General features: G+C 40.0%; 1 protein-coding gene across 1 annotated transcript in view; it reads right to left on the bottom strand.

Annotated features, from left to right (window-relative positions):
- Positions 1–12,708: 12,708 nt before the first annotated feature.
- Positions 12,709–27,131, bottom strand: part of chsy1 (chondroitin sulfate synthase 1) — a 74,720-nt gene continuing 60,297 nt past the window's right edge. The window contains exon 4 of the mRNA XM_040139188.1: positions 12,709–15,252. Within this exon, the coding sequence (XP_039995122.1) occupies positions 13,660–15,252 (1,593 nt within the window). The 3' untranslated portion in view covers positions 12,709–13,659. The remainder of the gene's footprint in view (positions 15,253–27,131) is intronic.

A 27,131-nucleotide genomic window follows, 5' to 3' on the forward strand; every position in this document is an offset into this window, starting at 1 on the left:
GCTAAAGCTGCAGACCCACTGAGTCCATGGGGCATCTTAGACATGCACACATCACCAGACAGGATACCTATCTGAACAGCCTATCGGCTTTCTCACTGCTTAATCTGACAGGAAGACATTTACCAAGCCACTCAACAGGAAGTCAAAAGATATGATAATGGTGTTCCTTCCTTATGCAGTGTAGAGAGTGGTGGCTCAACAGCATGTGTCTGCAAAACTTCATATAGTGTTATCACTTCTTACCTTCATCATTAACACAGCTTACACATTTTGCTGCAGTCATACCAGTCAGACTGACATCTTGCATTAGTGACTGAAATGATGTCCGGTTGTGTGAGTGGATGGAGTGTAGAGGGTCAGAGACCGAGCAAAGAGAGGAAGAAGATAATGCTGTATGGGGAAAACAGAAGCTGTAGCAACAAAATACAATATATTCAGTATACTGTATGTATATACATTGATCAGCCACAACATTAAAAGCAGTTATTGGCTGATCGATGCATTTTTTTTCCTCAACAGAGCCCCTTCATCTCCACTGATGTCCAGTTACACTAACTTCTGCATGTGTCATTTGTCCGGGAGCTTGGTTTCGGTTCTTCTGACTCATCAGACATTCTTTAACCAAAGGCCAGTCTAGACTACCTCCTTCCCTTGACTAACTGACTTAATCTTAGGATTTAAACATATAGATTAAGAGCATTTACAATTATCCGGGATAAAAATACTAAAAAAGCCTTAAGGCTTATTTCCATTGTGATCCCCCACCCTTCTTTTCATTTCAATGCATTCTCTCTCCAGCCTATAGTTCAACTACTTTTAGTTTGATGAAGAGGAAGAACTGGAGATACAAGTGTGTGCATTGTAAGATCAGGTTAAATTTGTTATGTGAGTACTCCAAGCAGCTGAGATGAAAGAGAAAGAGAAGAGCTGAAATTAATTGAACTGTTGATGAGTGAACTTGAGTTGTCACTTGGTGTGCAGGCACTAGAAAGCAGTTTTGCAATTGCATTCAGCTGTCACATGTCAGCAATGGATGAAAACAGTTGAAGTGGCAGGAAAAGTGTAAGGTATAAGAGCATGCAAAACTTGAAACAACAGTGTAAACTTTGACAGCAGCTGAACTGTGAGTTTAAGAGTAATATTGGTTGATGTATAACTTGATGTGTAACTTGAAATGTTAGTTGAAGTGTAAGAACTGACAGCAGATCGAAATGTCTCTTAAAGTGGCAAAATCAGTTATGGCTCAGCAAATAATTAATAGTTTAATGTATTTGAACATGTTTAAAGTGTTTACACCTGTAATTTCGGATACTAGTGAGAACACCTACATTTTCTCAGAGTATCCAGCCTCTTATGGTTTGTAACTGTAAGGTATCATGAACTGTCTGCTACACGGGAGGCATCAGGTACAGTTCTGTACTTTGGTCCTACTGATTAATTTATATGCAAAAGAAAATCAAAAAGAATTCGATTTAGCTTTTCATTTAAATTTTGAAGCTCCTTCATTGCCATTGGATTTGTCCAGAATACTAACTTCTACGTGTGTCATTACACTAAGAGCTTGGCTCTGGTTCTGCGGACTCATCAAATATTCTTGATGTTTCTCCTTCACCTGTCAGTCTAGCTGTAGCACCAGAGCCCTGGTATTCAGGTTCATGTTTCTATTGCAGTCACTGCTGTCACTGTTTGTGTGTCTTTTTCTGCTCCCCCTGGAGTTTCTTAGTAGCTCAACACCTTCTAACATACATCAAAAATCTGTTACTGTATGATTTAAAAAAAATACTTAATTATATAACTTTAGTTTCAAGGTATGATTGCAATGCAAGCTACAACCACATATACTTGTGTTTGTTTGTGTGTATATATGTTCATACAATTACATATATATATATGTATGTATGTGTATGTATAGGTAATTATTGCAGTGTGGCAGGGCGCATTATCCTGCTGAGAGAGGCCTCTGCCACCAGGGAATACCATTGCTATGAAGGGGTGTACTTGGTCTGCAACAATGTTTAGGTAGATGGTACATGTCAAAGTAACACACACATGAACGCCAGGACCAAAGGTTTCCCAGCAAAGCTTTGTCCAGAGCATCACACTGACTCCGCCGGCTTACCTTTTTCTCATAGTGCAATCTGGTGCCATCTCTTCCCCAGGTAAATGATGCACACGCAGCTGCCCATCCACATGATTTAAAAGAAAACGTGATTCATCAGTCCAGGCCACCTTCTTCCATTGCTCCATTGTCCAGTTCTGACACTCACATGCCCATCGTAGGCACTTTTGGCAGTGGTCAGGGGTCAGCATGGGTACTCTGACTGGTCTGTGGCTACGCAGCACCATAAACAGCAAGCTGTGACAGCTTTCTGTCATAGCCAGCATTAAGGTTTTCAGCAATTTGTGCTACAGTAGCTCTTTTGTGGGATTGGAACACACTGGCCAGCCTTTGCTCCCCACAGGCATGAATGAGCCTCGGGTGCCCATGACCCTGTTGCCAGTTCACCGGTTGTCCTTCCTTGGACCACATTTGGTAGTTACTGACCACTGCATACTGGGAACACCCCACAAGGCCTGCCATTTTAGGGATGCTCTGACCCAGTCGTCTAGCCATCACACTTTAGCCTCTGTCAAACTCGCTCAGATGTGTACACTTGCCCATTTTTCCTGCTTCCACGACATCAGCTTCAAGAGCTGACTGTTCACTTGCTGCCTAATATATTCCACTCTTGACAGGTGCCACTGTAATGAGATAATCAATGCTATTCATTTCGCCTCTCAGTTGTTTTAACATTACAGCTGCTAGATGGATGGATAGATAGATGATAGATAGATGGATGGATGGATGGATAGGTAGATGGAAAGATAGATCATTATGATCAAAAGCAGCCACACATGGCAGTACACACACACACACACACACACACACACACACACACACACACACACACACACACACACACACACACACACACACACACATAGTGTGGTTTACAAAGGCTATTCTTTTGAGTGAGCCAAATCTCCTTGAGACACTGAACAAGAAGCAAATGTGGTAAACAAGAGAGGCATTGTCCTGCTCTGAGGGGGTGTTATTTATTTCATAACCCAACCAACCAGCCAAACAACCCCCCCAAATACACCAGATTTATTGCATTATTTAATCTCACTCTAAGTGGTTTCCAACAGTGGATTCGGGCCCCCCAAGCGGTCAGTAAATCTGAGGGGTGGTGAGAGGACTCACAGGATAGGAAATAAGAAAGCAAATTATTTTAATTTCTTCTTGCTTTACTCATCTACTCTGAGAACAGGCTGTCTCTAAGACCGCTTTGTGCTAGGCCCATATGGCTCCCAAAGGACAGGAGTGGGCAGGACGAGTGAAGTAGCTCTGAAACTAAAAGTGGGCAGTAAGTTATTGGCAGTTTTGTAAGCGATCAGCTGTACACTCTTGTGCCTGGGTGAGCAACCAACAAATTGGTTCAAGGTTAAAGGAACCTTCTCAGTTTGTAATAGACTAAAACACACCCAGATCCCAGCAGGGAGCCCCCAGGGAGCTCAGTTTATCCCCATAGAGCGGCTGCATTACACCTAATGAAAAAATTGTGTGGTTGCCTGTCAATTAAACTACGGCTGCGGTCGAATAGTCCTTTTTGCTTAGGAAGGTTCCCAACGGAGTGAAATAGCCCAGAAGTATTTAAGTGGCAGCCAAGATAAATTCTCTGGTCGAATTCTCCAAATGCTAGGGAAAGAAGATTCAATGCTTGCAATCTCATCGTCTTTAGCATAGGATACACTGGACTTTCCTTTATGAAAGGAGATAATACCATCCCACAACTCCTTATGGAAGCAGCATTTAAAGCAACGCACCATTCAGCCGTTCACATAAACAAATGATCATAACCAACAAAGAGACGCAGATCATCATGTAAGAGACTGTTACTTATTGACTCTCAACGATGTTATACTCACAGGTCAACTATGAACATTACGTTGCTGTTGTAAAATTATCAAAGTCAAGTTAATGTTGTAGCGTAACCTATGCTCAGTTTGCATTAGTTATATATCTTTATTTTGAGTGTTGTTGTATTGCCACCCCTTTACGAATATCATCAATTAATTGTACTTCAATCACAGATAATGAAACGTTAAACTGGATCATCCCTTCAGCAATGTATAGCCAGTGGTGGGAGAAGTATTCAGATCCTTTACTTAAGTAAAAGTACCAAAAAGGTACTTTTACTTAAGTAAAACTCAATTAATACTCCATTGAGTAAATACTCCATTTAGTAAAAGTCTTGCATGGAAAATCATACTTAAAAGTACAAGTATTAGCAGACAATTCCTCTGTCTGTCTCTCAAGAAAAAGGTTTATTCAATCAATGGAAACTCTGTAATACTGAAGTTATTGTACTTGGCCCCAAACACCTCAGAAACACATTATCTAATGTTATACTGTAGTTACTCTAGATGGCTTTGCCCTGGCCTCCAGCACCACTGTTACGAATCTCAGAGTTCTCTTTGATCAGGACATGTCCTTTAAATCCCAAATAAAACAAAATTCAAGGACTGCCTTGTTTCACCTATGTAACATTGAAAAAATCAGGCAAATCCTGTCTCAAAAAGATGCAGAAAAACGAGTCCATGCTTTTGTTACTTCTGGGCTGGATTATTGCAACTCCTTATTATCAGGCTGTCCCAACAAATCTTTAAATACTCTTCAGCTGATGCAGAATGCTGCAGTGTGAGTACTGACAGGAACTAGGAAAAGAGATCACTTTTTTCCTGTGTTAGCTTCTCTGCATTGGCTCACTGTAAAATTCAGAATAGAATTTAAAATCTTCCTCTTCACTTACAAAGCCCTTGATGGTCAGGCACCATCATATCTTAAAGAGCTCATAGTACCCTATTACCCCAGCAGAACACTGCGCTCCCAGAAGGCTGGCTTACTTGTGGTTCCTAGAGTCTCCAAAAGTCCAATAGGAGGCAGAGCCTTCAACTTGTCAGGCTCCTCTACTGTGGCACCATCTTCCAGTTTCAGTCCGGGAGGCAGACACCCTCTCCACATTTAAGAGAAGGCTTAAAACCTTCCTTTTTGATAAAGCTTACAGTTAGGGCTGGCTCAGGCTTGGGTTGAACCACCTCCTAGTTATGTCACTATAGGCCTAGACTGCCGGGGGACTTCCCATGATGCACCAAGCTCCTCTCTCCTCCTCTTCCTCTCCAACTGTATACATTCATATCCTATCAATGCTGGTTACTAACTTGACTTCTTCTCTCTCCCGTAGTTTTCTGCTTCCTCCTCTCTCTCGTCTCTCCTCCGGTTGTTTTCTGCAGGTATTTATGCCCCTGGTGCTAGAGTCTGGACCTGTGACTGTAAACCACCTACTGCCCCCATGATCCTGCTCAACACCCACTGCTTCAAATATTATGGTCATCATCTATTATTATATTTAGTTTATTAGTACTATTATTCACCCTATTATTATAATTATGAGTTTATTATTAGTCTCATTATTATTATACATCTTTATGTGGAACCTGTACTGTATTATATCTAAATTCTACTTTGCAGTCAGATCAAACTTCCACTGCTCCTCCACCTGCCGAAGTGATTTTCTTCTCATAGATCATCCCAAAGATGACTCTGGGAGGTCTGTCCCTAAAGTCCTCAGTTACTCGCTAGGTATCCCTCTTTCAAATGAGAAAATGCTTGTTTCCTCCACTAGTCTGGAGTCCCTGAATATTACTCTTGACAGTCACAAGATGTAAATTTCAATTTACTATGTAGCCTATAAGAGTAGGCTAACTAAACATGTCACTGTAAAGGTATCACCATTCAAATGCACTTTAGTACATACAAGAGTAAGTGAACACATCCCTGTTCAAGGCACTGAAGTTCATACAAAACTAAGTGAACACATTACTCTTTAGATACTTCTGTATATACAACAGTAAGTGGAGGTACTAAAATGCTATTCAGTACCGACAGCATTAGGGAATGCATGTCCATTCATAGAGCTCGTCCTTCTCTGTTTCTGTCAGTCTTTTGCTAGACAGAGCTGTTGCTTTCACTTTATTTCAAAACTAACCATAAAGCACATCACACAAGGTTAATAGAGCAGCAGCCTATTATTTACCACAGAGTTATCAGATTGGGATTGATTCTGTTGCTCTGCTGTCTTTTAATACGCTTTCAACAAGGAAGTAACATACCGTGAAGGTAAGCTAAGCTGACAATGGAACTCAGTCACTAGTTAAGAGCTCCACTGCTTCATTTGGTCAGTAACTTTTATTTATTTTGGGAGATCTATCCTATCTTAATATGGGCCTCAGTTAATGAAAGATTCTTCACATTGATGGAGGCTAATTGCCAAAACTCTCTGCTGCTTACCTGAATCATTTTTTTATTCACTTCCATTTCATCCTGAACTAGAGATTATAACAGCCTGTGTGAGTGTGTCACAAATGTTTGGCTGGTTATGAATTTAATGCACACAGGCCATAAATGATTTTCAGATCGGCTTTCAGCCAGTGATGGCCCACGTCCTTTTAGAGAGTCTGCGAACTTTCTTTGATGAAGTTGTGCTTTTCTCAGCTGTTTTGCTGCCAGGTGACTAGTAGCAGCTAATCATTTTCATGCAAGAGTGCAGTCCATTATAACCTGGCACGTCTTACTATTACTCTGCTTAAACTATGTTCATATCAATTTGTTGCTGGGGGTCCCTCCAATAATCCAGCGTCCTAATGTGCAACTTTTTGTTATTGTTAAATCAAGATCTAACTTTCATGTTTATGATCCATTGTATATGTTTTCTAGGGAGGGTTTACTTTTTCAGTGGAATCCTCTTTGCTGCTCAGAGAATTGGACGTCTCCCCTAAAGAGCAGAGCGTTTTCTATCAAATCTAACTGTATAACCATATATTATGAGTCGTCAATTCATTGACAAAACTGTCTCTGACTGAAAGGTAATTTCAGTTTCTTATGCCATTTAACTCCAGATAGGCTGATAGGAGTTTTTGATCCATTTTTATCTAGTAACAACAATCTGTTTACTCTGTTGCGGTTAAAAAGTGATATTGATTAGCACAGGGCATGGATACCTCTCGGAAGTCAGCCAGAAAAGATGGGCAGAGGGAGAGAAGGGTATGATATGTACCATACGTCAACAATCATACAGACACCCTGGCTCTTAGACTACAGGAACTGTGATTGGTCAGCTTGGGCTGCTTGTGTTTTCTTGTACACGTTTGTGATTATTGTGAAGATGACATCAAATTGAAGAAAGTGACTTTCTTTTCAGTAACACATTTGCTCACTGCTATCGCTACCCTCTATCATGGTAAATGAAAGAACATTAACATACTTAGTGTGAGGTATATCATTAAATGAAGATCCAGCCTGTTTTGTAGTGGTGCTATTAACAGGTGAATCTGAATCTGAACATAAACATATCTTCCTGCTCAAAGGGCATCTACGACCACAGCACCATGAACCAGACAAATTTAATTCCACCATTATTCGTACTATAATTTCTTGATTTGACAGGAGTAAACAATTATGCTGGTCACAAAAACCATTGGAAATTGAATTAAAAATGCCAATATATTTTTTTGACTGGACAACGACAAAATGTCTTTGACTGACTGACTGACTAAGTGATCAAGTTTCCCCATTGGCCGTAACTCTTTCAAAATTAATTGGTGCAAAGTTTCTATTACATCATCAGGGGGGGTGATATGTGGCAGTGATGCCAACTTAGCTCTCTTGTCACTAGATTTACAGACATTTTTACATCCCTTTAGCGACTTTTTTTCACAAAAGCACAGAGCAAAAATCTGCCTCTTTTGTTCAAATCTTAGCTACTTTCCGTAGAAGAGAGTCGCCAGTGTTGCCAGGCGAGCGTGAGGCCAGGCTTTCCCTCAGCAGGCACACCTCTGTGTGTGTCTCATTCAAATTATCACATGGTGGCTGCCAAAGACATGAATGAGCTTCTAACTTTCTCTCTGACTGATCATTTTACAAGTAAATTTACAAGTAAATATAAATCCCAGCACAGCCGTTGACTTTAACTTATGTGTACGGGGATTTTGTCAGATGACGTTGTGGTAATAAAATCAAGATTTTAGCAGCAGAGCAGAGCAAAAGCTTGGAAATGGCCTGGAAGTGACTGATTAGTCTTAATGGGCTGCGTGTCAGTCACTATTTCATATTGTTCCATTGTCTGACAAGAGAAACTGAAAAACATGTAAATGAGAACAACTTTATTGGCAGTTCAGCTGTATTAAATTACTGTATATGTGAGCACAGAGAGTAGAGGAGAAGCAAACAGATAAAGGACTGTGCAGCCACATACTAGGTTTTGACATAGTCTTGTTTTAAATAAAAAAAAGAAAATACAGGTGTTGATGCTGGCTACACACACATTATCCTCACTTCTGGCGGACAGACAACCAAATACTGCCAGGTTGGTTGTTTTACATAACTGTCAGCCTGGTCTGTTGGTCATTGTGGTGGGACATCAACACGGAATGAGGCTGGAACCTGCAGGGCAATGTTAGAGCACAGCAATCATTAAAAAGCAGAAGTCATTTTCAGTTGACTAAAAGGGAAGACATTAGGGCAAATTGTGTTTTAGTGTCTTTGAAAGAAAACCCCAACATTTTAGTTAACCCTCTTGTCTTTTTATCTTTCCAAGAGTCAGATAAGAAGGTCAATATCGGCTACATGCTTAGCACAAAGACTGGAAGCAGAAGAACACAGTAAACCTCTGTCAAATATGAAAGAACCCACAACTTGAAATAAGTCCAAAGATGTCTTTAGCTGTAAACAGGATATCCTATACTACTACTAATGATAATAATAATAATAATTATTATTTATTTTATTACTAAGCACCAGTTGAAAAAAAATTCATATTGACCATTTAAAAAAAAAAATAAAGAATAAAATGTGTTGTGTCGTTGTATTTCTGAAGAACTTGTTTCAGAATCATCGGATGAGCTCCAAGTACTCAAGCTTGAGACAGTTTTTAAGGCAATATACCTACAGTATCTACAGGGTTGCCCTTTGTCTTTCCAGGGTTGCTCAGAGGTGACCAGGGTCACCACCACCCACGCCACCCCCATCGCTCACGTTAGAGGTGGACTTTTCAAGCCACCGCACTTGACCTCTACTCGGTTTCTGCCTGTCATGCAGAGCAGAGAGGGGGCTAAACTAGTGATCATTAGCTGATAACACTATTATCCAAAAGATTTAATTTGCATTGCTAATGTTATCATCAATTTTACATTTTCGACTTTTATTTTGAAAATTATATTTCAGTCAAAAAGTAGCAGAATGAACCAAAAAACTGAACAAAACACCAGAAAATATCAGTGACATAATGTGGCTAATAATATGGGAGGTCATAGAGGGCATTCGTGTGTGTGTGTATATAGGGCAATATGTGTGTGTGTGTGTGTGTGTGTGTGTGTGTGTGTATGTGTGTGTGTGTGTGTGTGTTGTCATGATGTCAACTTTGTTCACTCTGAATAAGATAAGACATAAGATAAAAACATTAGCATGGGTGACAAAATAATCTCAGAGTTCCCACTCTCTAGCTTTTGGTTTCAGTTTTCAGCTTTCGGTTGAATCCGCAGTGTTTATCAGCGAATGAGCCGGTTGCATTTGCTGATGATCATGAGAAAGCTCCTAAAAGACTTTTGAGTTGAGATTATTTTGTCACATATTAAAGATTTGTGATGATTTGATTTATAATCAGTGGTTCACCGACAACAAAATCCTGTTTACATATTTATTCATTAATCATTTATCACTGAACAATCTCACAGAATAAGAAAAACTTTTCCTTTCCACACTATGAAAAAAAATTAAAGGAATGCCTGTTTACTTTAACTGTGAGTGTGTATTCAGTAGAATGAGGACATTGTTATTGGTTTGCTGAATTCAGAATCACATGGTGTGCTCAGTGGTGGTTGGGATGCTGTTTGATTGATTATATGTTTATTCCGGAGCTGAACGTTACATCAATGGTTGATTATGAGAATCCGCACTGATGTATGTTTTTAACTTTCAAGTATGCATTAATACTAACTAAATCAGAGCAGCTACTAAACTGACCTTGAGGTGTGACTCATTTGTTAACTTGTTTCAAAGTTCAGGACTGAACATTGAAGCTCAATGCATCAATGCATTTTATAATTTTAAAATGAAGTAAGTTATTGCTTCATTCACACTTCAGTTACTAATAATACATGCAGTGAGAAGAAAAATATAACTGCTGTACATTGTAATTTAATGCATTACAAAAGTCCTGTAATAAATACTACCTTTGTGAAACTTATCATTTTAGACTGTTGTTGACAGGTGTTTTGAATATTTTTGCTCCAAATGAATACCTTTCTAATCCCAGAGTTGGGATGCGTTGGGCTTTATTCTGCAAAACAATGTCTATAGTTATTGGACACCAGAAATAATAAGCATGATTTTCTCTGAGACTGTTGGTCATGTTTTCTGAGGAATTGTCAAATGAGAACAAGCCTTAGAAAGCGTTGAATAAAAAATGGCTTTACAGCCAGTTTATCTTCTCTCTCTTACAAACATACGCACATGCAGAGACAACAGCACAACGTTGTGTCACATGGGTGATCTTCCATGTTTATCAGACATAATCTGTCACTGTCAACCGGTATTATTTTAGTAGATCACTACAGTGTACATAGTACATAAATAAATGACCACACACATAAAGCCATTACAGTTGTTACCTTTACTGCAATCTTCAACACAGTTCACATCACAAATGTGAGCATGTGCAGCCATGTCTAATATGTTCGTGTAGTGAAAGAATTGAGGATGATCATAGTCAATCAAGAATCACTTTTAAGGTCTGGATCAGTTGGAACACAGGGTTGAGACTCTGATGACCTCCGTCTCCCCTGCCCTGCCTGTCTTTACAGCTCTACAGCACACAAAAAGGCAGAGTATTGACTTATCCCAGCACTTGCTTTAGAGGCCCTGTTTTACTGTCCCTGCAGGGGCTTCCTGTGATGGTGGTCCAGCTACAAGAGCAGGCCTCCCTCCACACACTCTCCCTGAGCACAGCTGACTAAAGCAAGAGTGTGCTTTGTGTCTGCTGCTTCTTGTCTTTTAGTAGACAGAGGGATCACACAGACTACACAGAACCTACAATAAGCTTCAAGTCAGCTACTCAACACTTTCCCTCAGAATTTACTCAAAGCTGCTGAGTGAGAAGATTCATTGATTTGTAATATGATATTATTGATGTTATAATTAATCGCACAATCTCAATTACTGGGGAGTCATCGCAGTTGAGCCTTTTGTGAAATGATTCTTTCCTTGGATGGGTAATGAATACCAGCACAGGAATGTCCCCAAGGCTGGATAACTAAAGCAGGCAACTGCTCCAGGCCCCACATACTTTGGGGCTCTGATGACCCCTCATTCACTGTGTCGCTATAGATGAACGGAAAATTTGTTTGGCATTTGTTTTGCACCACTTCAGAGGTCAGTATACTCCATCAGAACTGCTTAGCTTCTGAGATCCCCTCCCCCAATACCTTTCCATGTGGATCAGGGGAGTCTGTGTTCCACCATTTGGGCCAGGTTAAACTAGAAGTTGTTCGTATGACTTGTTGTCTGACCACTTTGACACTGGAAAACAGAGTCAAAAGCTGGCTGTCACAGAAAAGGGGGGAGACACAATATTGTTAAATATGGGGATAATGGTGCAAGTTTCATTTATAGTGTTGCAGGCAGCCACCCCCTAATCCAGCACAGCAAAGATGTGGGGGCAGAGGGTTTGCAAACGTATCCGACAAGCACCTCTGACAGAGCAAATACTGGCCCCTTAACCCAACCCTCAGGCACAATTAAAAACCAAAATGATAATGATGTCTCTGGCATTTTACCTGGTGTTTCTGTAGTGACCATCATCCTGGCACGTGATAACTGAGAATGTAACAGACTGAGAAAAATACCACAAAAGCAGCAGATTTTCATACTTTTCCCCCCATTTTATTTCTTTTTTAAATAGAAAACATTGCCCAGTTGGACAGAGTTGAATGAACAAAAAATACAAAAGTCAAAGAAAATTAAAAAAAACAAAACAAACAAACTGTGATGACAGCACAGTCATTCATCCTGTTATATCAGTCTTAAAAATCAGCCATTCTTGTTGTAATGCTGAAAGAGGAGCATCAACCCGATGGAGTGCTACAATGTACAGTACCTGCCAAAAAGCAACATGGGCAGGAACAGGACGGTGGTTCAGGCCTGCCATGAGGAAAAGTTCTGCCCTAAAACCTGTAACACAGGCACAGGCACAGACAGTGTCACAGTGTGTATCTCAGCTCATTCAGCACAGAATCCAAGCCACACCAGACTTGACCCAGACCAGCCACACAACACTTTGTATTTCAAAAAAAAAAAAAAAAAGAAGAAAGAGACAAAAAAAGTGTGTTGTGTGCTGACCAAGCAGAGAGCACTGCACTTTTCAACACCCCACTGGAATAAAGGCCTGACTGGTTCCCCTATCAGAAAGAAAGAAAGAGCTTTAAAGATTTTGCTTTTTGTTTACTCTCTATTTCATGTTTGTGCCTGCAAATGCCCCAAAACCCCATCCCCCAGCCAACAGCACACGCACACACACACACACACACGCACACACGCACACACACACACACACACACACACACACACACGCACACACACACACACACACACACACACACTCAGGCAACATGATACCTAAAGCAGACTGTGCAAAACTCTTTGGTGATAATGAGTTTAAGAAAAGGAACATGAAAAAAAAAAACTATCCCACAACTGACATGGTTATACAATCTTTCCAATATACATATTTAAACAGTCAGAGAGTAGAAAATGGAGACTGCAAATTCAATAAATTAGACAGCAAAAGATGAATTGCAGATATCAAATCCAGCAGTTGGGTTCACAGAAAATATTATTAAGAAAAATACAAAAACAGTAACAGTGTTATGTTGTATTACCAAAACCATAAAAGCAAATGGAAAAAGAAAACCACTGTAAATCAAAGAAATCAAATTAAATGGCCCTTAGTAATCACTCAGATAGCTGTAATTTGAGTTTTCCTTGATGAAATGTTTTGAATCAGTTTTTTGTAAACATTCACAATCAAGAGTTGAGTTATGTTTCGAGCACTGCTGGTCTGAAAATACATGGACACATGTTCATCTATTTTCTGCATACAGGACAAATGAAATATTTAAGGGCCATGGCAATGTACTTCACTGAGGTACACATTAATAATCCCTGGGTCCCCTTATCCCACTGCCCTGACAGATAACATGTAACAGGCTAGAGAAGCCTCTGGCCCCTGTTTAATCAGGCTAATACAAGAATATCAGTTAATATTCCTTCTATCATGAATCAAAACAGGTACTTCCATATAAGGGCCCAGACTGTCTCTATGAATTGTTCATCATGGCGTTACTGTATATTTTCTTTTAAAAAAAGACACGTTTTCAAAAGATATCCATGTGAAGTCTTTCATTTTAGTAAAAAATAAATTAGGTAGTGAAAACACCACTAAGAAGAGGAAATGAGCACAGAGAAGGTTCAGGTTCAGTTTATGATAGTCTGCAGCCTGGCTTTTTTCACACTGTCCTAACTGAGCCATTATTGCTGGCCAGTCTCCTGAAGCCGAGGTCGTTCTTCTCCAGCCAGAGCTCGGCCAACTGCTGGGCGGAGCCGTGCGATGAGGCTTTGGAGCCCAGGCACATCTTATATTGCTTCGCCTCCAGGTTGGGATCACATATGACCAGGTGGTGAACGTGTACTATGCCTGTGTCTGTACTTCTGAACAACTTAATACCCGACTGGACAAATTTATTAAAAAGGTCGACGTCCTCTAGTCCCCACCCCTGTATGGAGGTATCAAAGCCTCCAGCTTGGACCAAGTCCCCCTTGTAGACACAAACGATCCCAAAGCCGTAGTTCCTCCACAGGCCTGTCTTGGAGGTGAAGACATAGTGGTTGTTGCTAGGGACCTTCCCAGCGTACACCACCTTAGGGTCATACTGGCTGAAGATGATGGGGAAGTAGGTCTGCTCCCCAACGGCCGTGTTTGACCGACATCGTTTGAGGAAGTCGCTGGTGAAAAGCAGATCCACATCACAGTAGAAGAGCAGTGAATCATTAGAGAAATGCAAGGAGCCCACTTCCAAAGCAAGAGCCCTGGAGAAAGAGCCAGCAACAGGCTTTATCTCCATCTCAGCTCGTGGATACTTCATATGATACTCTCTCATGAGCTCCACCTGCTTGACCCGCTCTGTATTGTTGTCTGTGCTGAAGAGCAGGATCAGCAGCTTGACATTCTGGTTTGGGATCAGACAAACTCGTTCAAAGTTGGCCATGAAGCGCACAAAGATATCATAACGTCCCGACAGAGGTACCAAGATGTTGACTTTCTTCTCTTTTGGTTCCCTCTGGTCCTGGCCAGAAGTGGCCAGCTTAAAGGGCACCAGCATCTTGAGGGAGTTTGACAGAAATGAGAGGGAGTCTGACTCCTTGTTAATATGGCTGGCCAGAGCTCTGGCATCCATCTCCTCCTCCTCTCTAAACTGGATCTGGCTAAAGGTCTGCTGCAGGTAGGCGTGCCTCCTCACAGGAACTGTCATGGTCTTTCCTTTGTGTTTCTTGTACAGCAGTAGCAGGTCCAGCACATACTCCGCCCCATATAAAGGATTGACCCTCCGGTAACCATACTGGATTTCTTTGAAATCAATGACCCGGCCCCGTGTCTTCGCATTGGCATTGATCATCTCCATTACTTGCATGATGATGTCATCCAGGGCTTGCCTCTGGGAGGAATCCATCCCACGGCGGGGTGGCTGACCGTCAGATGATGAGAACAGGTACTTCCCTGTCAGGAACTCCCACTCCAGAACCTCCTCTCTCTGTCGTGGGTGGAAGCGCATAAATGAGGGCGGCATGCCGAGCTGGAGGTCGTCTCGGCTAGGCTCAGCTGCTCCGTAGCGTCCCATCTGGACGATCTCTCGGTGGAGCTCAATGGTTCGGTGACGCAGGTCTGCAATCTTGCGGCTGAGCATATAGCTGTGTAGGCGATACTGGTAGGGAGGGTTCTTGTTGGGATGGAGAGTGATGGCCCGATGGATCTTGCTGTTGTGGAGATCTCGTATGTAGCCCTTCTTATTTGGTTCATAGTTCTCATAGAAGAGTTGCTGCATCTGTGGAAACAGGAGATGGATTGCCATTAGTACCACTAAGGCATGTACATTTGGAACACTGGAAGTGTAATTCAAATTGTAATACAAAGTCCACAGCTCACTGTGACAGGACAAATGAAGGTACAGATATGACAAGCAATTTTTGTTCTGAGCTTCACTCAAACCCATGATGTTTTAAGGACATGATAAGTGCCTTGCTGCCCTACTTCCATAGAAGTTCAATTAAGTTTGATTTTGGGTGGCCTACCCAACAGTTCAGACAATACTTAAAGAGATTTAACATAAAATAATAAAACTTCCTTTATTGAATTTTAGCTTGAAAAAGCAAAGTTGTTTTGTAGTCAACTCCTCATTCAAAGACAGTTTCAAAAATCTGGATGTACGTTACATTGTTGGCCGATATATAATTGGCTGATAAATAAGAAAATTAAATTATTGTTATGGTTCCGATAACAAGCCAATAATTACGTCCAATAATATTGATCCTTGACTGTGAACTAAAGACACCACTCGTAACCTGACTCTGAATAGTGATTTTGCTTCTTGTCCTTTCTCTCCTCTCCTTTCTGTGTCACTGCGTATTTACAAGAGGGTTTGGTGGAGCTACCCTTACACACACAGAGCAGACAGCAGTTCAGAGCAGAGGCCACAAAAGAGGGAATGAGACACTGTAGGTGTATTTTTCGTGAGTCAGCGACGACAATGCTCAGTATTATTAAGTCCAACAAAATCCTCCAGTAAGGAAGACAGTATGAACATTTTATCAAACAAGCAGAACATAAACTTGCAAAAATGCAACCATTATACCCACAGTCAAAACCCTCTTCATCCATAGCTGGTATCTTTTGCACAGCTATGGAGCATATTATGCTAAAATTGCTATGAACAAGCTAAACATTGCAACAATGTAATGGTTCCGTTCAATTCAATTCAATTCAATTTTGTTTATATAGCGCCAAATCATAATAGAGATTATCTCAGGGCACTTTTCATATAGCGGTCTAGAACGTAACCTTTATAGTTATATTTACAGAGACCCAACATTCCAACCACGAGCAAGCACTTGGCGACAGCAGCAAGGAAAAAATCCCTTTTAACAATTGTTGAGCACCCATTGCACCCTCTTTTAAGAATGGGGTACAATGGCTTTAGATAACCATTAACAGTCTGTAAAGCTATTCCAATGTCTTTTGTAGCCTATACTGGCTTGTCAATACGGAGATAAAGCCTGGCATTAATTTGTCTATATTAAAAAAACTAAAATAAGGTTATTAGAAACAAATTTACAATAGATGAATATATTCTTTCTTCTTGGGGTGCTGAGGGATCTCTAAACATTGGTGCTGTATTGGCAAAATATATTATCATATTATTAATTTATAATTTATTTACCTTTGTAAGATCAGTTATCCGTTATCTGCCAAGAAATTCCATATCAGTGCATATCTAATTAAAAATACTACACAATGAAGACTTATGTGTATGAAAACACACTTAAGCTTAACCAGTATTCTCCTGTATTTTGCTGATGCAAACTCCAAATTAAGGGCCTCAAGGGGTGTGTTGTACAACACCCACTGCAGTCCACTGCTGACAACAAGTAAGTGAGTGAGTGTTACTGCAGACCTGCTGGAGCTTTACAAACCTACTGTTCCTCAAATTGCAGGAGGCTAAAAGTGTGAACAGTGGGACAGCTGTTTTGGAGCCACTGGCAGGATTTCAACCATGGTCAAGAAGGCAGGGTTTGTGTTGCGTTGCGTCTCAATGAAGGGAGCATCAGAACGGCTGCAGCCCCCAGAAAGTCTAATTTGAGAGGAAGGCTCTGGAATGTAGCCACAAGCCTGATCCCCAGGGAAAGGCCATACGGAGAATAAGACAAGACCTGCCTACGAGCTATGGAAAATGATACTTGAAGCTGAATACGATCACAAGAACTGCCAGATTAACTCTTTGCTTTTCCGCGGCTTTAACCTGTGTACCTCTTTACCAAGAGAGGGCAGCCTGCCAATCAAAACACAATGTAATCTTGTCATTAATGGTAGTCTTGAGCTGAGCTGTGCCTTCAGAGGTGAGCGGCATCTGAAGCCAGGCCACTGCATGTGCAACAACAACAGAAAACACTGCCTGCAGTTTTATCTGAAAAAATTAGCGACCTTTTCAGACAAGGAATATGCAACTTTGCTGGCTTCATCTGTTAAAGTGGTGGCTTTTTGTCATCCAAACATGGGTGATTTTTACATTAATGTTCCTAGCGGCCTTATTCAGATAGAACAGCACAGTTACGGTAAGAGCTGCATGCTCGTGCAATATTTGGCACTTGATACAGGAGAGGAGCAGAGAAAAAGAGAAAGACAGCAGGAAGCTATAAATGTTATGATAGCGAAGAAGACAACTGTTTTCTGTCCTCTTGGAGGCTGCATCACTGATGGATTTTAAAAACTTATTTTGCCATTGAAGCCTTAATTAATAACTACTGTGAGTGCGGGGGAAGCTCACCCCACTTCTCATGCTGACTCCACATGATGTGAAAATGTATTAATCCATTCAGCCAATAATACATTTTCACATCCATTTCATTATTTAAAGGTATAATATGTAATTTTTCTACATTAAAATGTTCAAAAATGACTAGACATGTGCTATCTATTTTGTTGAGTGGTGTAACTACACTATCCCAAATCCATAATTTTAATCAAGGTAATGGTGCATTTCATTTGGTCGTCTTTCAATGGCATCGTATTCCCTTTGCACATACATCAGAGTTGTGGTTTTCTGCCAGAAGCTGTCAAAATTGATCTTTTATCCAGTTATAAGTCACATTTTTCCGATACACTTTTCAAATCTCACTTTATCACTATAAATTTTAACCGGATAAAGGATTTTATTCATTGGATGTGTAGATCTTAAGTTATCAGAGAACGAAGCTGTGCAAACATTAGTGGCAACTTGGCTTGCAGCCCCTGTGAGATGTCTTGTGTTCGTCGAACAGCATCGGAGTAACACTGATTTTTAACAGGAAACTGCTTTATTCAATGTTTTTACAGGGTTTAATCAATGGGTCTGTTTGTTCAGGAGATGGGGATACCTCTTTGGATAATTTGGTTCCCGGTAAAAACCTCTTGAACAATTAACACTGAAGGAATCCAATCCGGGAGAAGCTGACTGCAATGACGGCAACGATGATGAAGACAACTCAAATGATCCCACGCTACTTCACAACGTCACCAAACTCTTTTGTTTTTGTTTCGATTGAGAGACCCATCAAATTACATATTGTGCATTTAAAATTATTACATAGAAAATTCTGCTGCCTGTTTCATAATATCCAACAGTACACAAGCATTGAATGGATAATATGTTGGGCCTTTTGTTTAATTCCTGTTCCTCACATGCTCTATGTAAAGTGCTTTGCTGGATAGTCATACTGTATATTCATCCATGCAGTTGTCATGAATAAACACTGAGAATATATGGATTGACTTAGATTTTTTACTGTGGTTGTGTGATGGAAGATAATTTTTATACTGATATGATTTAAGAAAAAAACCTCCTCAAGAACTTAAAATTATCTTGTTCACAGGGTTTCCTAGTTTATTAAATGGATATTGTGCATAAAAGGTGATGATTGCGATAATAAATGATGATGATATAATTACTAATGAATTAATTATATAAATAATATAATTTGAGGGTTGATGCTCAACAAACTGTGTAGTTTCCCCCCAATTTCCACAGTATTATTCAAGGTAGTTCAGTTGATAGTGATGCTGGAGGAGAGCTCTGTACCGGCTCAGACTGTATCCAGCAGGTTAACACCAGTGGTCATCAGCTGACAGCCAATTGGTCAGGATGTTTATGTCTCTCTCCTGTGGCTTCACCATCATTAGCACGCTTCCTAATTTTATGACCTCCACTTTTGTGGTCACTGTTGCAACTTAAGACTCATTAGTGCGATTTTTTCACAGTCATTAACCTCACAGCAACACTGCCTGCTAATCAATTAAAGTGGTTCTCTAAAAAAGGAAAGACAAAGCTAAGTCACAAGTTATTGCTGGGAGCTGAAGCCTTGTATGCTTCATTTCAGCTGTTATGGAGATAGCTCTGGGATGATAAGCACAACACTGAACTCATTTTAAGTAACCACTGTTAACACACTGTATTAGAACCAACTGTGGAGAAAATCAGGCAAGGCTTGTGCTTAACATTGAATCCTCACACTACAGATCTATATAGGTTTATAGTTTGGTAATAACATAATCCACCATTGTATGTCTCAAACACCCTGTTACACAACTCATACTTTCAACTGAGTAAATACAAACACAATAATCACTGCAAAGCTAAAGAAACAGTATTATCAGACCAATAACACAGTTAATGACAAAGGACAAAGTTATCTGAAGTGAACGGAGATGCCAAACTAATGAACACAGCCTTAGTCAGTGAGAAGGGTCTGTTCTGTGATTACATTGGTGAAATGATACCATTATCCTGAGTGGTTCAGACCCTAAATAAACACACTGCTACGCACCACAAGCAAATGCTATGAAATTGATTCTCTGCAGAGAATTACTCTTCAGTCTGGCAACCCTCAAGACTCACTCAGGACATCCTGCTGGGGGAACCCTGAAAAACCACCATCAGACCACCTTGGTTTACTATTTATTACAAACTGAGACACAGGAAAGAGGATCTGTGACTGGGATTGGTTCCGTAAGTTCTTCCCCCAGCTGTAAATTTCAACTTCAAAGTTTTCTTTCAACGATCTTCTCAGTGTTCTCCAAGACAGAGGGGTGTTGTGACATGCATCAAACTGTGTTGCCCTTCAGGTTTCTACGAAGCCAGCTTACTGTTAGCAGCAACTACACAACAGAATTTCGAGTTCGCTGACTTGGATGTTTCTTACCAAAGGAGTTTTAATTGTTTTCTCTCCTTCAGGTTTTATGTCCATAGACTTGAATCTTTGACTTGTTATGAACGAACCAAATATTTTCTAACACCAAGGCCATCTATGCCTTGAAGTGCTCCAACTGTTACTCACCTACAGCAATACTGTCGAAGAGTTTTGTACTTCTGGAGCCCTAAAATATATGGAATAACTCCAAAAACTTTGTAACACCATTAGTATTATTGGTAAGTATAGAAACTTATTAGGTGGGAGCAATGAAACAGAAAACTAATTCTGAAACTTCTATAGCATTCAAAGACTGTTAAAAATGTGGGTGATGCCTCTAAATAAATAAATAAATGAAATCAGAATTGGAACAAAACGGTGGAAATGAAGCTCTCTCAGTGGAATTCAGATGTCTCGAAATGTCATAAAGTTGTCATTAAGTGACATAATCACATCCCAGTCTTAAAGAATGACTTTCACTTTTAATGGACACCATGTCCAAGTGCCATGTCCAATTGCTAAACTAGCAACTTAACTTTAAAGTGGCAGTCCAACAGTCATCCTCATCAAGATCAGTTTACTGGGAATGGTTAGTACCACTCAGCCTGTGAAAACAGTTGTATAATGTCTTTGTTGGCTCAGGAGGAGTTTTGACAAGTCTGAGAAAATAACCCCTGATGATGTCATAGTGATGTCATCAGCGTTATATCAGCTTGTGCTTTAGGGCCACAAATTTATAACAGAAAGCTTTCCATATTTGGTTTTGAAAGACACAGGCATTTACTGGGCAGAGCAGGCTAATGAAAATTTGCTATTGAGTGCATTATGTTAAATATAGTGATTAAGAACTTACAGTCAGGATATTTTATCCTCTGCGGCTTCAATGTTGACCTTTCTTTTTCTTAATTGGTCTCCTGAGTCCCCTAACGTCATGGAATTGCAGCACTAAATTGCAGGAGTACATCTTTACAATTGAACTTAAACTATGTATATTCTAAGTATGTTTCTTTGTCTGCAAAAAGAAAAACTGTGAATGTCAAGGGCAAGCAGTGTTCAGCCAGCTCTTTAAAGCAGAATCATAGTACTAAATGATGCCCCATTCGCGCAGAGTAAATGCATACTAACAGTACCCATCAGAAGACTATGTGTAAGTGTTTGGATGGACACATACAGTATATGCTTGTGGAAGGACAGCTCGCAGCAAAGGGAGTATGTGCAGGCAGTGGAAGTGAAGCCTGAGGCTCAGTCAGAACAGTAGGTGAGACCAGCAAAGCAGCATTGCTGCCACTCTGGCTGGGTTTAATCTGCAGGACAATAGGCAGTGCCTGCCTCTGAGTGGGCCATGCAAATCTAATTGGAGACAGCATTATACTGTTGTAATTGGTTCCTCTGTAAACGAGGGCGGCCTGTCCAAACTAATTTCTCAACTCAGGGAAAAGCGTCTTACACATAAGACAGCTCAACAATAGGTCTGGTATTGATCTGTGTGATGGGATGTTGTACCATCAACAGCATAATGACACCAGATGACTTCATCAATATTAGCCATCTAACCCGTGGACTGCTGGTGAGTGACACTATACTGTCCACAGAGAGCTGTTGATTCACACTGTCAAGCTGATATCTACACCGGGCTGACCATGTTTCATCAAATCAGAAGTATGTTGATTCAAATCTGACTGGCTCCTCTCAATGGCTAAATCCTACAGTTTCTTAGTGGCAGAGCAGAGCTCCAGTATGACTCATCTTCTGAGAAATTTCACAAAAGAATATGAGCAACCAATTTTATTCCAAGTTTGCTGTCTGCTCCTTCTCCTAATCGTTTCTGTTTAATTCTTCATTCTTCTCAATCTCTACTCTCGTAACATTATTTGTCTTCTGCTACTCACCTGGTGCTAAATCCATAGTTTCAAACTTGCTACTTTCTACTTTGAAACATTCTTAGTGTTACCTGGTAGCCTGCTGCTACCCTGGTTGGAGTTAGGTTAGTTATGGTGGTTTGTGATAACTGTTCGGCTTTTGCAGATGGATGTTGCTTCCAGAAACATATATCTGTCAGTTGGAACGGCTCCTCTCTCTTAATGTTACCTTAAATGTGACAGGCACCGGCCACAGCCTTGATAGGCAGTCAGTTAGCGTTAACACTGGTACAGCGTACGCATAGCGTAGCATATAGCAAGCAACCTATTGTGTAGCCTGGTCTGCTGTTACCCCTCCGGTCTGCAAACCAGTTTTTGACCCTTGCCAGGCCCGTTGGTAGTCCTGTAGGCCTGCGTGTCTCCTCCAACTCCGGCGACAGGGTTAAAGAACCCACAATAATCATAGGGGATTCACCTCACCTGCAACGTTAGATTAGCATTGCCAGCCACTGTTTACTGTCTACCCTGAGCCAGAGCTTCTGACAGAGGGTGCTGGTATAACAAAGGGATATACAGGGAACCAAGACACACTCCACCAGCAGTTTTAGCAACATTGTAATTTATGTCAGCACCGATAACGTTAGTATGAAACAGTCTGAGATCAGAAAAGAAAGCCTAGTCAGGATGCTCTCTCTCTCCCTATGTGTATTTTTTTCTTTGTCCAAGATGTGTAAATGATGTGCTTGGTTCTGCCTCTTGAATGTTTAGATAGTCTGTCATCTTTCCAGGTCTTCATGGTGGAGAAGAGTCCTTGTGGCTCAGGTTCTATCTGTTGGCGGCACCTGGAAGTTGCTCGGCCTCCTCCTAGATCATATTCTTCATTAATGTTTATAATCTTTAATCTTGTCATCCTGATTGTCCATACTACTAACTTAAACTAAAACTATATGCTCTATTCTAGGGCGCTATTCTGTGAGCTAAAGCAGGTCGTTCAGTAACCGGAAGGTCAGTGGTTTGATCCTTGGTATGCATGTCGAAATTTGGGCAAGAACCCCAAATTGCACCTGATGGCTGTACCTGAAGTATGTGTGAGTGTATGAATGGGTGAACGTGGCATGCTTTGAGTGGTTGATAAGACTAAAAAATCTGTATATAAGTGCAGCCCATTTACCACACAATATCTACTGCGTTTCTCAATCCTCAGTTGCTCTTCCTGAGGGTTCTTCCATTTTTCCCCCCATTGAAGGGTTTTATGGCGAGTTCTTCCTTGTAGCACTTCCTCCATTCAAATGAATGACTAAGGCTGTGTTTTTACATAGAGAGCATATGTCTGTGTAAACACGGCCTAAGACTGGGGTGCCCAGTGGAGAGACGTGGACGTTGAGAAAGGTTCAACTTTATGCAAATGTGTTCTGACATGCAAGAGCTCAACCAATCTATGTTGTTTTGATTCCCTTGTAACACAGAAAGTGTTTTGTATTCCACTCAACTACATACAAGAACTACAAACAAAAAGTTAGAGATTGACTGTAAGTTTAACAAAGTTAATGATGATGTCAAATTTTTAGTGAATGCTGAGATTTCAGGGATTCAGATTTAATATGAGAGAAATGACTAAGAATCAGGAGTAATTGCTTGTATATTCCTGCTTTTTCTCTGCAAAGCCTCATCTATAAACTGTTGGTCGAAAACTGTGTGGCTTTAGCACAAACCAATTACAGACTTTATTTACTCTATAACTGTTCCAGCTGTTATTTCATGTCTGTTTGTGTTTAACTACAAAATGTATTTATATTTCTGTCTATGTTATTTCCAGTAACATTCTGTGACACAAACAATAGATCCTGAGGGTCTAGGCTCTGATTTGTGCAGAAATGCCTTAGTTGTCCAGTAATTTTAATGACAGGATTGCCAACCTAGTTCCAATCATAGACAAAAACAAGCAGAGTCAGATTAGTTTAAAGAAGAGTGAAAAGTATAATGCCCATTAAAACATATAAAGACTATGGCAAGAGGAGAGATTCTGTACAAATGATTCTGTGTCAGCATAAGAATCGCAGAGATACTGAAGGTTGTGGCCTGAATTAATTCGATGAACCAAACCAACCAAACAAAGACGCTATGTAATTTGAACGTCATGTGAATATTGTTAAGGACCCAAGGAAGTGCAGTGTAGACTGTAAATGTTTTTGGATGAACGTTCTCAAGAAACATAAAAAGAGAAACATTAAATGACAATTGGTCTGAGCTGACACATTCAAGCAGCCGACATCATTGACTATGACGATGGCACGTTGCAAAGATGGCGGATACAGAACCTGGCATAGGATTATCTAAAGAGGGACTATTTAACACAGAAACCCAAGCTCTGCAAATCAGAAATTGGAAATGGCTTATCACAGCAATACAACTGCTATGCATGGTCTTGAAGTGAAAGCATCCCAGAGCACTTTGTTTAAGACCAGACGCAGCAACAGGAAGACAGCAGCGCTTTGTTTACTTTTTATTCCCATCCAAGCATGATATATTAGGATTATTAACAGGCGGAGTAAGTAATTAAGCATTACTGTTATGGTAAAGTAATGTTACACCCTGTGTCATCTAACGTTGTTATTTGGACGTTGTATATTTTCTGTTTCCTTTACTGACCATTTAATAGTGAGAAAATGGCTTAAAATGACATTAAATATTTTCAAACATCTTCCTTGCTGATGTAAAAATAAATTTGCCATTGATTTTTTTTACTGCATATTACTCCATGTCAATCCATGTCAAACCCATATTAAGTTTTAAGTTTGCACTGCACTGGGTCATACTGAGAGGTGTTCCTAATATTTTGTCAACCTTAATTCATATAAATGGGATGGACAAAATATAAGGAAGACTTCTCAGTATAACCCAGTACAGTTTGAGAGCACCACAAATTACAGCCTCCAAAATGACCAATAAAATAAATCAACATCCTCTGAAACAGAATCAAATAAAAACTGAACATTATAATCCTCATGAAAGGATGATGTATCTCAGGCCTGTTGTATTATACTGCATTCATTTTATCTGGGTGTACCTAATAAATTGGCAAGTGAGTTTATCTTTCACAGCAATCCTTTTAAATTTGTGGTGCAGTGTTTTCTGATCAGGTATCTGACTAATAGGGTCCATCATTATTATTATTAATATCATAACACAGCAGTGACGTGGAAATTAGATGATGATGATTAGATGATTTAATAAAATATTTAACTATTAATGAGATAACAAGCACTTCTGAACAGGCACTGCACTAGTTAAATAAAAAAATAAATACACATACACATACAATAAACAAACATACTGACAGATTCTTATCTTTTCCAAACCACTCTTCCAGAACAAAGCAGAAGTGTGATCAAGCAGCCTGTGGTGTTGCTGTGGTATGAAAATGCCTGTGGGGATAGGATGCAAGCACTAACATGTTCCTGTCAGTTCAGTGAAGCACAACAAGAAGTATCCGACTTGTGCAAATCACAATCACTTTATCTTACATTATGCAATCCTGTTGCAGTATGTCTGAGCTTCATCGTCATCTATCTACTATCTCTATTATTTCTATTCAAGGTTGCTGCTGCTGGTGGTGATTACTGCCACCCTATTGACCAGCTGCCTAATAAAATAGCACAGAGTAAAATCAAAGTAGCACAAGTTCAAAAAGGAAAATATTTATCATTTTATGTCAGGGTATAAAATCTTTGACAGTTGAATTAACTATTGATTTCCTTTACTCTGCAGACATGTTGGATCACTGCTAGTCTTGATGATTCATCACACTGGCAGAGATCCCCAGTTTACAGACCAGCTGGAGAAATTTAAACTAGGAAACTGACTAACACTACTCCCTCCTCCAGCAAATACACTCCCTTATTTCCAGAACGGCAAACTTCTGGGCCTATATTTATCAAACTTCTAACATTTTGGACTTAAAGTGAAAGATCATTATTTTTACCTTAAACTCCAGCACTCACACTTAAGACTTAATATGTAGGATTTGAGGTCTTAAATTTGGTAGTAATTAAACTAATCTAATTAATTAATATATTATTTTCAAAAATTCTTCTGCCTATAAATGTATTACACTGCAGTCTTATGCAGGTACCATAAGACACACTTTTTTGTACATTATATTCTGTACATTAAGACATTTAGACCATAAAATACTGTATGCTGTATCACTTAATGTGACTGTGCTGATTTCAGATGTATGATATATATAAAGGCTTACAGAGACATTACTAGATACTGAGTGGACAGATTGCCGCACAGACTTTTACAGAAAACGACTCAGGGTCTTTTTCAAAATGTTAAAGTATAGGCCTGGTGATGTTCAGTTTTTTTCTTAATGACAACAAATCTCATGGACAGACCCAAACCAACAATCAAAGTATTGTACCTAGAAGCATTATGTGTGTATCCAAAGCCCGATATATCTTATTCCTGTGCTATACTGTAGAGCTTCACTGTTGTCCAAAAAGCTAAACACATCAATAAGCCACACAGTTGCACTGGGTGACATGTTTCTTTATTACCCCAACAAATGCACTAAAAAAAAAAAAAAAAAATCCAAAAAATTACAACTTCAATGGGAACCAATAAGCTTGGAGTTCAGTGCCACAGACAGTTTAGGGAAGTCAGAAAGTATTGAGAGACGGACTACCACATTGTTGGTTTGTGTCTTTTCATGAGATTTGCTGGTAATAAGAAAATACATAATTACCAGACTTATTTTCCAAAATGCCAGTGCATTAATGCAGAGTTAGTTTCAATCTTAATCATAAATCCAAGTATGATGTATCCGGTCAGGCTTTATTGTGATGTGCGACACGCATATCACAATAAGATGATGATCACCATGACAAGTGCCATTATCCCTTATTGCTGCCACTGGATATAAGCTCTTACTACTTCTGCATGATGAGAGCACTAATAAAGGAGAAATACGAAAAGGCCATTTTGTTTGTATGTACACTTAGAATGAGACAGAACTAGGTGACGGGGAGCAGAAAAGGCCCTTTGTTCTCCCCAGCCGATCCCTCTGTCCAGATGTCTTCTTCAGCTCAGGCTCCCAGGGAGGGATGGGAGATATGCGCTGT

Source organism: Xiphias gladius, chromosome 1, assembly GCF_016859285.1.
Source record: "Xiphias gladius isolate SHS-SW01 ecotype Sanya breed wild chromosome 1, ASM1685928v1, whole genome shotgun sequence".
NCBI classification, from domain to species: Eukaryota; Metazoa; Chordata; class Actinopteri; order Istiophoriformes; family Xiphiidae; genus Xiphias; species Xiphias gladius.